We start from the raw sequence: 12047 nt of genomic DNA, 5'->3' as shown, positions 1-12047 counted from the left end.
AAACAAACTACCCTAATTGACAGCACTAACACTCATCAGCCTGCCCCCACAAACAGTAACTTTTTCCCTCTGAGCTCCCTCACATCCACCCAAGCTCCCCATCATGGATGGTGTCCAAACATCTCCAACTTGACTGCTGATACTTATCCACTGCCCAGCCACTACTGCTATATTTAAGCCAGAGCCTTGCCTCACACGGAGTGACCTCTGTATCAGACAGTACTACTTGGGGTTACAAGAAAAAAACAGCACTGCTGTTTCAAGCTCAGGCATCTCAGAGACAAAAATCAATGGGGAAGTTTTCAGGGAAAATAAATAAATAAATAAAATGTTGTGTTTCACTGAATTACTGTGCTTTGGACATTACATAGCATTCTTAACAGGTAACATGGAAAGCCATTCCTAAAAATTAGAAATATGTAACATTTTGTGAACCCTAGACTATTTTGGCCTTTTAAATCAACTTAATGTTTCCTTATTCAAGTATCAACTTCTCATAATTTCTTTCCGCTACTACATTTAATATCCAAGGGACACTTCCTTCTTGCATTTTCCCCATACCCTGCTTCAGGAAAGGACAAGTCACTGGAATAGGGACCAGCAACATCAAAAGAAAGCCACTTCTTCATTTTTATGCATTTGTACCAGCTGGTAATTCATCGCTTACAAAGCTGGGGATGGCTAAAATTTTGTTCCATGGAAACCATGCTCTGTTTAATAATGAGAACAATAAAATGCCATGATTTGTAGGAAGCAACTTTTTCCCTTGACCTTTTTATTACTGGCAAAATGTCAGCAGATTATTGAAGTGCAGAGAGCACAATCTATGATAAATAACTTTGTGTTGCCACATACCAGACCAAAACACCCCCTCCTCCCTGTCCAGACACAAAACCTTAGCTTTCCAAAACAGCTCTGATTTACAAAGAATTATAGATAACTAACAGAGTCTGAATGCCAAGTGCAATACCGTGGGTGAACAGGGCTTGCTCAACTCCTGGAAGCATAAACAAGTGGGGAAGGAACAAAAGGAGCAAGAGCCAGAATGGAGCCTTACTTCTGTCTTTGACAGCTGCAAGATCACTGCTGACATAACACATGCAACCTTCACCCTTACCTGAAATACAGCAGCACAAAAAATTGGAAAGGACCCAGCAATAAACCATAAGGCTGTCTTCAAGTCTTAAATCAACTGCAATGAGACTTAAGATGTCCAACCTACTTAACTAATCAAAGACATTTTAGGGATCACCTCATCATAGCCTGTAATCACTTAGAGGGAAAAGATGTCAGAAAGATGGAAAAAAGAAGGTAGATAAATGTCAGATTAGAGAGAAAGCACATACCTTTTACTGTAAAGAAAACTACATTTTGCACATATTTCTGAAGAGCGCAAAAGAATCACCACCAAAAGTTAAAACACACTACCTGCCTAAGGAGTTCAACCAGAAATCACTGGATGTAGAAATCTCAGGCAAAAATCCTTGCAGATGCAAAGTCAGATAGGATCAACAGGACTGATACAACTGGCTTGAAAATCCAAGATGCAAAGAAAAGCTATGTTGTCCAGAAAGCAAACTCCAGCCTTCCTACCTGAGCCCACTTTCTCACCAGATAAGCACCTTAGGAGATCACCATGCCAAGTGTTGCAGAGCCTCTTTCCAGCTGCCCGAGCCCTGCACCTCGCTCTGCTGTAATCAAGCAGCAGAGCAGACTGTCACGGGCAGCTCGTTCTGCTTGTTAAACATTTCTAGTCCCAAAACACTGCATTTCCTCTCCACTTAACTTTTCTAAGGTCCACTTCTAAATCAGCCTGAAGAAAATATTGTTTTACTGACTTCAGTAAAATAAACCTTTTTATTATTTCACATGCCGTTTCATTTCCTGGTACTGAAAGCTAAATGGCACAGATATTTACAGTACTGGGAGTCTCATCTGTAGCACATCTAAGACAGCCTCACTGAGCCAACAATTAAAGTAGGACTGCCCATTAAAAACACTACAGGATAATTCCAGGCTTCCTACGGGCACCATCTATGTGTGCAGCTCAGCTCATTTTCTACACATTATTAAAAGCTACACTACTCAACTCACCATTTAATTTCAATGTTAAATGAAAGCAAAAAGCATGACAAAAGAATGGTAGTGAATAAAAAATAAAGAAAAAATATGTACCTGAAGACTTCCTAGTGGTTTTATCCAGACAGCAAACAGGCATTCTCTGGCTGGAACTGGGCCAGCAGACAATGCCAAATAACCCCAAGAAGGGATCAGACCCTCTCCCTGCCCTCATAACAGAGCCCTGTAGGCCAACACAGGAAAATAAATAAAACCCAACCGCAAAACTTACTTTGTTATTTTTCCGGTGCAGACAGAGGCACAGAGGTGCAAGCAATCTCCCCACAGCTACAGCAGGCCTGGGATGGAAGCAGGAACCCACAGTGATCTCCTGATTTCATAGCCAAATGCCCTAATCACAAAATTAACCTACTTGCACTGCCTCAACCTGTCTCAGTCTAGAAGAACCAAATTACTGGAGAAGGGAAGGAGGGAGAAAAGGGAAGAAAACAGAAGGTTTATCAGGAATATTTCTGGCCCACCTAGGAGCAAACACTGCTTACCTTGTTCCCCGATAATTGCACTCCAATCAATTTGGAACAATGGTATGAAGTTCAGTGCTCAAAATACTCAGCTTTTTGAGAGTTCAAGCAAGGCTGACACAGACCTTCTCTTAAAGCAAGAAAAAGCCCCATATCGCTTAATGCTTTTTATACAGAGGCCTGGTATGCTCAAGAGAGTAAATAGTTCACACATTGCCTTTTCCCCAGGGGCTCACATCTAGCCCAGATCACAAGTGTCAAGTATAATCACATGCACTCCTGATAGACTTTGAGAGGTAAGAGCACGGCACGAGTGCACCTCCCAGGAGATAAATGCTTGTATGGGACAAGTCCCTGCAGATGAACTTGGCAGCAGCCCCAGCAGGACAGCAAGAGGAGCCAGTGCAGGAAACACTGCACAGAAGTGGTGTCTTGGACCCCAGGGTACAGAGGTGAATAAACGAGGAAACATGCTTTGGTTTTCCCCTTAACAGCTTCAGCTTCCAAATACACGGTGAAATCCTGCCCCAGCTAAAACACTTCTATCCACATGGAGAGGCATGGTGGGCCTACACCAGCACCACATTGAAAGTGGCATAAAAGATGTCATTCTCAACTGCATCAAATATGCCAAGGCAGCGAGCTGGTGTGTTTTTACATGGGCTACACAACTCTACACACCTTATGATTTGCTCAGGCTCTCAAACAAGGGCAATGGAGGGAAGCAACAGTACAAGCTGCCGCCACTCCGGCAGGGGAAGAGCAGCAGAGGCGGGAGCTGGCGGACGGCACAGAGAGCTGGGCTGCACCCACTCGACTTGCCCGGGGACTTGAGATGTTGCAACTTGCTCCAAGCAGAAAAGAGCAGCAAACCACGGCTTTCTCTGCAGTGTGGGCAAAGCACGGAGGGAGTAGAGCCTCCGGGGAGCCATGCAGTGCCTTCAGAGCTGCAGTGGCATTTGCTGTGTGTGCCCCTGCCTATGTAGCTCCAGGCTTGGCTGGAGGGTGCAATCTGGCTCTTCATTCTGTTTCCACAGTCATTTTCACTTGGAGTGCATGCTGATTCCTTTCATAAACTGCTGCATCCCTGAGGTACACAGGGCAGAAAACTCTTCTATCAAAACCCGGGAGTCAGCGACAGAGAGGGGAAAATAAATTATTAAGGACCACATCGGGGCAGGTTTTCTTTCTGTCTCGAGCAAAACTTAAATCACTTCTTCCTTCCCCCACTGTGACTATGGTAATAATGCACAACTATTCATTATCCTCATCTTAACTAGAAAAGCCTCTTTCAATTTAGCACTTAATATAATTACGGTAAATTAAATGGTGTCTAGAAAAAGTCTTACCTTTTCAGAGCTATTATCTTACCTCTATGAAACTCTATCAGTTAAAAGTGAAGCTAGCTATTAAACAATAAAGGTTTGTAGCTATTCAGTGAGCAGAAAAGTGAGATGTTCAGTGGAAAATTGTTCAAATTCTGTTTCTAAATTCAATACCACATCTCCGAGGGAAAATGGGAGAATCTCATTAATGGTATTGCAATGTCCCTCTCGCATTGCAGAGATAGTACTTGAGCACCAATTCTCTGTTCACTTCCCTTCACCTCAACAGTTTTGTTTTTTAATATGAGGGGGAAAAAAAACTCTGCACTTTAGAAAATCATGAGGTAAATTATTGTCTTTGTGTGCTTTCAGCAAAAGCTTTCTCTGGCTAGTGATATATCATTAATGTGATTTCTCCAAGAGACATATAGAATAAAAAGCACTTGGCTGCCATGAAGTCAATGGGAAAACACACAGCCTTTGAGAGGGTCATGATAAACAAAAAATAAAAGCCATAAATTTCTACACTGTTACTCTGAGAAAAAAAAAAAAAAAAAGGAAAAGACAAAGCCTCTACAGCAGGTACTCAAGAGCGGCATTTGGCAAATGGTTGTTCTGTGCTCTCCTAAATAAATCAAACCCTGGCTTGGCAATGGAGTGATATCAGAAGCATTATTTTTAACTCAACATAAGCAAACCAACCATCAGGAATAAAATATTAAGCAGGAAATATCTTTCATATATTGTTTTTCAACAATTGGGAGAACATTAGTAATAATTAGAAGCCAGCACTGGAAGTGTTCTCTGCTAACTGTGCATCTTGTGGATAACAGCAAGTCTTATGTTAACACAATGATGTCAGCTGACAACAGCTTTATGACAGAGAACAGCATATTGTGCATTTCTGGGGAAAAGAACCTTTAGTGCTGTGGGTATTATTATGGTTAAATTGCTTCTGAGTCACACTCTGTTGTTGCTCAATGTTTCTCACTTGGTCCCTACCTACCTACCTTTTATTTCCTCCTGGGGTGTACCTGTTCAAAGAGAATAGAACGGGCACCGTTGCACCCACTGTATTAGCTCATTTAGACAAGTTATTCAGTATCTTGCTTACATAATGAGATTATTTTTATTTATTTTACTGAGCAGCCCAGCAGAATCCGAGACAATACTGCTCTAAATATTGTGTGAATTTCCAATAAGAGAAACAAAGACACCAAAGAACATAATCCAGTCACAGAGAGGATGAAAAAGGCATGGAGAGCTGCTATTGACACACCCCGGCCATGTATCTTCTCAGGGTACTCCAAAATGAGAGACCCTACACTGCACTTCTCAGATATACTCATGGCTGGAGGATCCTCCCAGCTTCTCAGCACACCTCACCCTCTTGGAAAAGAAAGCTTTCAGCACCTACGCTGAGGGATTCCACAAGCCAGAACTTGAACACCAGCTTGGGAAAAACTAGGTTAGAAGTCTGACAGTCTAGGCTTGGTTTAAGCAGAATTGTCCACAAGTGGAGCTCCCCAAGTCTACTGCAATCCATAGGTGTATGAATAAATGAGTGCAGTATTAATAAATGACTGCAGGTGTGCCAAGGTGCCTCCCATGACCTGGAGGTCAGAGAGAAATTCAGGCCTGATTTGATTACAGGCAACAAAGCCTGGGCGGTTCATCAGTCAAAAAAAACCCCAAAACAACCAAACCAAAAAAACCCCACAAACCCAAAAAACACGCTCAACAGCCAAGAAATTTGGCCTTGTTTGAATACATTGAACCTGAATTAATACAAAACAAAAAAGTCTTATACATGATTATATACATTCTATCTCTTCTTCAATGAGAAAGGTTACAAAGGCAGAGCAAGGCAAGGAGGCTGGAGCGAATGACAGATGTTACAATGGAAAAACGAAAATCTACTATAAACAAAACTGAAAAATACAAATACTGTGTATTTCATATCTAACACACCTGTGTCCTGCTCGAGATTACAATAACAGAGCTCTATGGAAGGCAGTTTAAATTACTGCCTTGCCCACTAATGCTGTTATTTGTATGGTGCATTCAGTGCTTGCTGAAAGCCTTCATAGTCCAAGTAAGGATTTACAAATTTACAAAATATATATATATATATATATATATACTGCTTAGACCTGAACTGTCTTTGACCCACATATGAAAAAAAGGTCATGAAATGATCTGAAAATCCAGATTACTTTCCTTAGTAAGGGAAGGGAAAAAAATAATTCACTGCATCAGCAATTGTCAGGCTTGCAGCAGTGAGGTTCTTTTTCAAGGCAACACAGCAAGAAAAGACAGAGAGATTCATTTTCTAAAATGTAAATCTCATTTATTTGCATCCATGCCAGGAGCCAGAATAACCACCCTGACAGAGCATTAATTCCAGTGGCAATTTCACATTCACATTTCAGGGGTTTTATAGATGAGCCAGTAAGAGCTCCCCAAATGAACTCTGCAATGTTTGATAAAGTGTATAAAAGCCTTGGTCACCTACTATTATGTAAAAGTGAGTCTCTCCTAATGCTGGAGTCATACCAAAAAGAAAAAGTGAAAAAATACCAAAACAGTAACAAAAAAAATTCAATTGTTATTTTAATTCTGCCAGGATTACTCACAATGATCAACAGTTACCCACACCATGCAACAGAGCAGAATTCCCTTCCTCCCCTCACTGGGACATGGCAATTTATTGCTGTGAGGAGAGAATTCCCTGCCATTTTAACCTGAGAAAAGAGCAAATCAATTCAACAATGCAGTGCTAGCATAGGCTTTGCACTCTTAACTGGCATCAAACAACACAGGTAACAAAAGCCAAGCTGTCTCTGCAGCACTGAAGGTGGGAAGGAACAGTGACACTACAACAGCTGTCTGGAACAAAATGCATTGGCATGAGAATTAAATTGCCTTTCAGAACAATCTCATGATTTTGCCAAGAAAAAACTGAAGGAGAGCTATCATCAGGACACTGCTTTTGTGCCTGAAGTGCTGGGACACAGAAGGACCAAGCTCACATTTAAGCTTTGCACTCAACACAGAATGAGACATTTCATCCCTCGATGCCTCTCTGCCACATCTGATAGATAAGCAGCAAGTCTGCTTTTATCTTGGCCTCTGCTGATCGATTTAGACAGCACACCCTTCAGGACTCTACTACAGTAGCATTCCAGTTTGGGAATACACACAAAATAGCTATTACATTATTCCTTGGGGGTACAATTTCACATTGATTGATTCACTGACAGATTAGATAGGATGAAGCAGGGAAGCCCCATGTTGAGTTTCCCCCCTCTATGCCCCCTCCCTCCCCCAAGGAGACCTGCACACTACCCAGTTTATTAAGGATTTCTCTTTTGCCTGTAAGTATTTCTTCTCTGGCCTTTAGCTGGTTAATTTTTCACTGATGCTATAATCATGCGAATGGTAACTGGGTTGCCAAAACACTCAAACTCATACAGCCCTGCAGTCAATTCCCAGTAAGTTGAAGCTTGGCATGGAGTTTAACAAAACACATATAAAAACTACGGTCAAGGAGACTGCCAGCATGGTAAAGTTATTGATATTGGAACAGAGCACAGACTCAGTGACACACTGCAAAAGGAAAGCCCAGGTATACAACTGCCTGTTTATTAAACAAAGACAAGAATTGAGCCTTTTCAATTCAGACTTTGATTTATACACCTATAAATCCTTCAATGTGAAAGGAGCATAAAGGAAAAAGTGGCACAATTTCAACTGTAGCTCTACAAATACTATAGAAAACAGAGACTAAAGAACAAGGGATATGCCCATGGTTTTTATGCAGCTTGAAAGAAATTTAAAACACCATCACACAAGCACCTGGACTATCCTAACCTAAAAAAAAACACATTAATCCCCTTTTCACATCACTCTCCTTCTGTGATGGGCAGAAACCATTTACAGGTAACTCTTACTAGCCTGCTGTTAGCTCCTCCCAATTTTACAGAATAGTCCCCTTTAGTCCCTTGATCTTTTTGTATTACACAGATGCATATACAACACCTAGAGCCCGATGCAAGCACAACACTCCTATGCCTTGAGCAGAGAAAGAGGATTCTTTTTAATAAGAAATGTGGAAACCTGGGCAGGTTGCACACTGCTCCTTCGTCCTCCACAGAGGCTCAGCAGCTACTTATCAAAAGGGTGTTTTTCAGGGTGGTTGTCTCCTTCCTCCTTCATTGCATGACCAGAAAGAGCCACAGTGGTAGGGAGAAGCTAGGATGAAGGCAGAACCTGTGATTTAGACACAGCCCTGTACAATTAAATGCACCATAACCACACAGCTCCAAAATGAGGGCTGAGCAGCACCTGGGAAGAGTTTGCTCAGTCTCAAAATGCCTGGTGCTCTAAAGCACAGCATAAACACCATCGGTGACAGTCAGGAGCCTGCATAAAGAGTGAGCAAGCCCAGACCCACACTGAGACACACTGGTATAGCAGGTCACTGTCATTCCTGCTCAAACTCACATGTATTTGGCATTTGGATTGTTCCCATTTCCCGAGCTGCTTCTTGTGTTGTCTTTACCTTAGTAACCACAGCAGGCATGCACAAACACCTACAGTGTGCTGCCAGAGACATCTCATGTTGAGGAGTGGAGGCGTGAGGAGCAGCATTTTTGGCTGAGAAAACACTGCACTGCTAATGCTCCAAAGGCAGGCAGGTCAAGAGAAAAAACACCAAATGCAGCTTTTCCCCCAAATAAAACAGGAGATCAAATAGCACAAATCTGTACAGCTGCAGAGGGAGGTCTGTGCTCTGCAGCTCAGAAGCAGCAAGGCCCTGCTGACACACTTCAGGGCAGTTTCATTTTTACCTCTTCAGCCCCAGATCCAGAAAGAGCCTCAGATCCACTAAAAGACTTTCAGCACTGGCAATGCTGAAAATCTCACAATTGCCTCCAGCAGATAACAGCTCCCTTGGACATGGAGTGAGTCTAACCCAATTCAGATGAGCTTAACTGAAATTTTTATGATCTATGAACATAATAAGAATTAGTTGAGTCTCAGTTTTACTCTGAGCATGGCACACTGATTTCAAACACTGCACATTACAGATTATAGGAATGGTCTTTCCCTGGAGATATCCTGGATTCCAAACCACAGCACTGTATCAGACACAGAGCCATTTTAATCCTGCTGTAGCCAAGAAAGCACCTTGAGAAATATCTAATTCAGCAATAGAAACTGAACCACCTGTACTGCACAAGCCTCCCTCCCACTCACCTGATGAATCAGTGTTGCAATAAAGCACATGAAAATTAAATTAAGCACCACAAAAAGATTAGAGCAGTAAATCCGCTTTCAGTTACTTTCATGCATCACCATGATTAAATCATTCCTTAGGTTCACATTGTCCACTTCAAACCCAAATAGGCGGTGGGCAGGACTATGGCCTGCATTTTCTCCCATGAATCAGAGAATTGCTGTCTGTACCTCCATCAGTAGTGCCACAAAGTAACCCCTGGAGCTGAATCTGACTCCCTTGCTGGCCCCACGTCCTTTTAGCCCAGCTCTGTCCCCCTCCTTGCCAGCCAGGGTAGGGGATACTCCCAGGGTCACCTATTGTCCCACTGGGAACTGCCCAGCTGAGAACACCCATTCTCTTCTTTGGGCAAGAGAACTTACCACACACAGAGCCAGGCTTGAGGCTTCTGTCTCTCCCTCCCCACTCATACCTTTTTGGAAACCTTCTGTCAAGGAGGAAAGGTGGCAGCTAGGGACACATCCAGTGCAGCGGCTGTCCTCTGCTGAACAGAGATTGCTGAATACTGTTGTTATCTCGTACATCAGTGCAAAGAAGGGGAAGGAATATTTTGACAACAAAGATACTGCTGCAGCTGGATGAAGCAAGGAGGTGACTACGCAGTTTAAGGAACTTTCCCCCTCACTTACGTTAAACAATTATTTCACACTACAACACTTTAGGTTTGCATAGCACTTGAAAAATACGGTTTCTGATCCAAGAGACAGTTGCATGTGCTTATGTGTTTATTTCTCTAGGAATGCTACCTTGCTTCACTTAGTGCAAGCTAAAAGCATTTCCAAACATAGGTTTCCAAAGTCTGGTTTTTACATAGCCATGCCTATGGTCTCCACTACAGTATCTGAACAAGCACCTATAGGAAAGGTAATTACTATCGTCAATTAAATGCAGCAAATTAGCAACAGTGCAGGCTCCTTCCTAGTTCCTCACCATGCTGGAAGAAATACAATAAAAATGCGTTCCACCTACCAGATATGCCCACATGTCTAAAGAAATCAGGTCTCCTTGACAGCACGCCATCCCACATGCCACACCGGCTGCTTGCTGGCCCCCCAGCCCTGCCATGCCGAGATGTCGGGGGGCAAGGGGGTTCACCCCGCAGCTCCCGTCGCCAAACCCCGAAAGGCACACGTAGAAACGGCGACGCACAACCTGGGCACAAAGCACGGGCAGAGGCGGCTGGGTTACCCTCCCAGAGCTGCCAGCGCTCAGACCCTCGCTGAAATCACACCGCTCGCAAGCCGACTCTGAGGTACCACGTTATACTTAAAAATAGGCAGCCTGGCAGCGCGGGGGACAAGAACAGCTAGCACGGGAGGCGGGGGAATGGATTTATTGGAATAATTTAGGGCAAGGGGGGAATGGTATTTGCTTTTATAGGTTATTTTGGGAGGATGGCTTTGGGGGCTCGGGGGAGGACGTGGCTTTTGCGGGGAGGTGAAGTCCGGTGCGCCTTACCTGGCCGGGACGGCCGAGCCCCCGCGCGGTGCCGCGCTCAGCACGCCGCGCCCCGCCGCCGCCGCCGCATCGCCGGGACACGCGTGGGACGGGAGCGGGGACACGCGTGGGACGGGAGCGGGGACACGCGTGGGACGGGAGCGGGGACACGCGTGGGCCCCGCCGAGCCGCTCCCCCGGCGGCACGGAAAGCGCGCAGCGCCGGGCCGCGGCCGGACAGCTGCTCGGGGGAGGCGGCGGCAGGAAATACCAAAAGACTGATCCAACCACGCTAGGGAGAGAGGGAGGGAAGAGAGAGGGGAATGGAGAAGAAAAATAGAGGGAGAAAAAATGAAAACGGAGGGGAGGGGGAAAAAAAAGAGAAAAAAGGAAGGGAAACGTACAAAATCCGGGTGGGATCGGCGCGGAGCGGGCGCGGAGCTCGGCTCCCCGCGGGAGCGCCCCCGGCGAGCGCCCCGGCCTCTCCCGGCCGGAGCTCGGTTCTATTGGGTTTGTTAATCCCCCCCACACTCCCTGCAGTTTGTGTCTTTCTTCTCGGCACAGGGAGAGCCTGAAGCCAAGGCAGAGTAAATAAAGCAAAACCACCAACCCCTTGAACTAAACAAGAATCAGGCGGACCCCCCGGCCAACAAGCAGCAAATCATCCCTGGGGTTCGCTGGCGCCACGCGCAAGATAATGGAGAAAAGCCAACCTGGAGGAATCACCACGCAGAAGCCCTGCAGCTGCAGGAGCACTTTGTCTCAGCATCCAGCCACACGCCTCCGCCGACGCCGTGCCTCAAAGGCGCCCATGCAATATGCAGCCCTGACACGCAGCTGGGCACGCTCCCAGCTTCGCCTGTGCATCCAGAGAGAAAAATCAATCCCATGGCAAGCACGGACCCCTAAGCTCCTCCAGACGAAGAGGACAGTCCAATCATCGCATCCCTGGCCTGCCTGCCCTTCGGGGAGGGATGACTTTACAAGCAGCAGAGTATCTGGTAAAGCATCGCAGCAGAAAACGAGCCAGCCACACTCTTTAACTGCTGCTTCCTCTCGCCTCCACTCTGCAGGTCCCACGGTTCAGCGCTGGACCAAGAACAGGAAGCCAAGCAGGACTTCACATCTCCTTCATCTCCATGGGAAGAGGGGTAGCAGAGTTAAAAGGCACCCAAACTTTCTGAAACCAAAAATCACATGAGGGGATAATGTGACCAACATGAGTCTGACTTGCATCATTAAAGTCTGAATCACCCATGTACAGCTGAAGCTTTGGTACAAAATACATCATGAAGCTCAGACTCATGCTTCTGAAAAAGAAGCATTAAATCATGTGCCTGAAGTGCTTTACTACCCCACCCTTCACAGAAAAAGCCAGATCCTT

At 44.9% G+C, this 12047-nt stretch overlaps 1 protein-coding gene across 6 annotated transcripts in view; it reads right to left on the bottom strand.

Annotated features, from left to right (window-relative positions):
- Positions 1-12047, bottom strand: part of OSBPL5 (oxysterol binding protein like 5) — a 176134-nt gene that overhangs the window by 124488 nt on the left and 39599 nt on the right. For 2 of the 6 annotated variants that reach the window (XM_088057822.1, XM_088057823.1), the window contains exon 1: positions 10197-10339. The exons of 1 other annotated variant lie outside the window; for it this stretch is intronic. In XM_088057822.1, the coding sequence (XP_087913948.1) occupies positions 10197-10292 (96 nt within the window). In that variant the 5' untranslated portion in view covers positions 10293-10339. Of the gene's footprint in view, positions 1-1593; positions 1614-10196; positions 10340-10685; positions 10876-11376; positions 11812-12047 lie in introns of those variants that run through there. 3 more of the 6 variants (XM_014252148.2, XM_014252149.2, XM_088057825.1) reach the window with 3 other exon arrangements.

Source organism: Pseudopodoces humilis, chromosome 7, assembly GCF_049639895.1.
Source record: "Pseudopodoces humilis isolate 2021_Gansu_Grassland_sample_001 chromosome 7, ASM4963989v1, whole genome shotgun sequence".
NCBI classification, from domain to species: Eukaryota; Metazoa; Chordata; class Aves; order Passeriformes; family Paridae; genus Pseudopodoces; species Pseudopodoces humilis.
The sequence above is the reverse complement of the archived record's forward strand: the minus strand, read 5'-3'. Positions and strand labels throughout refer to the sequence as shown.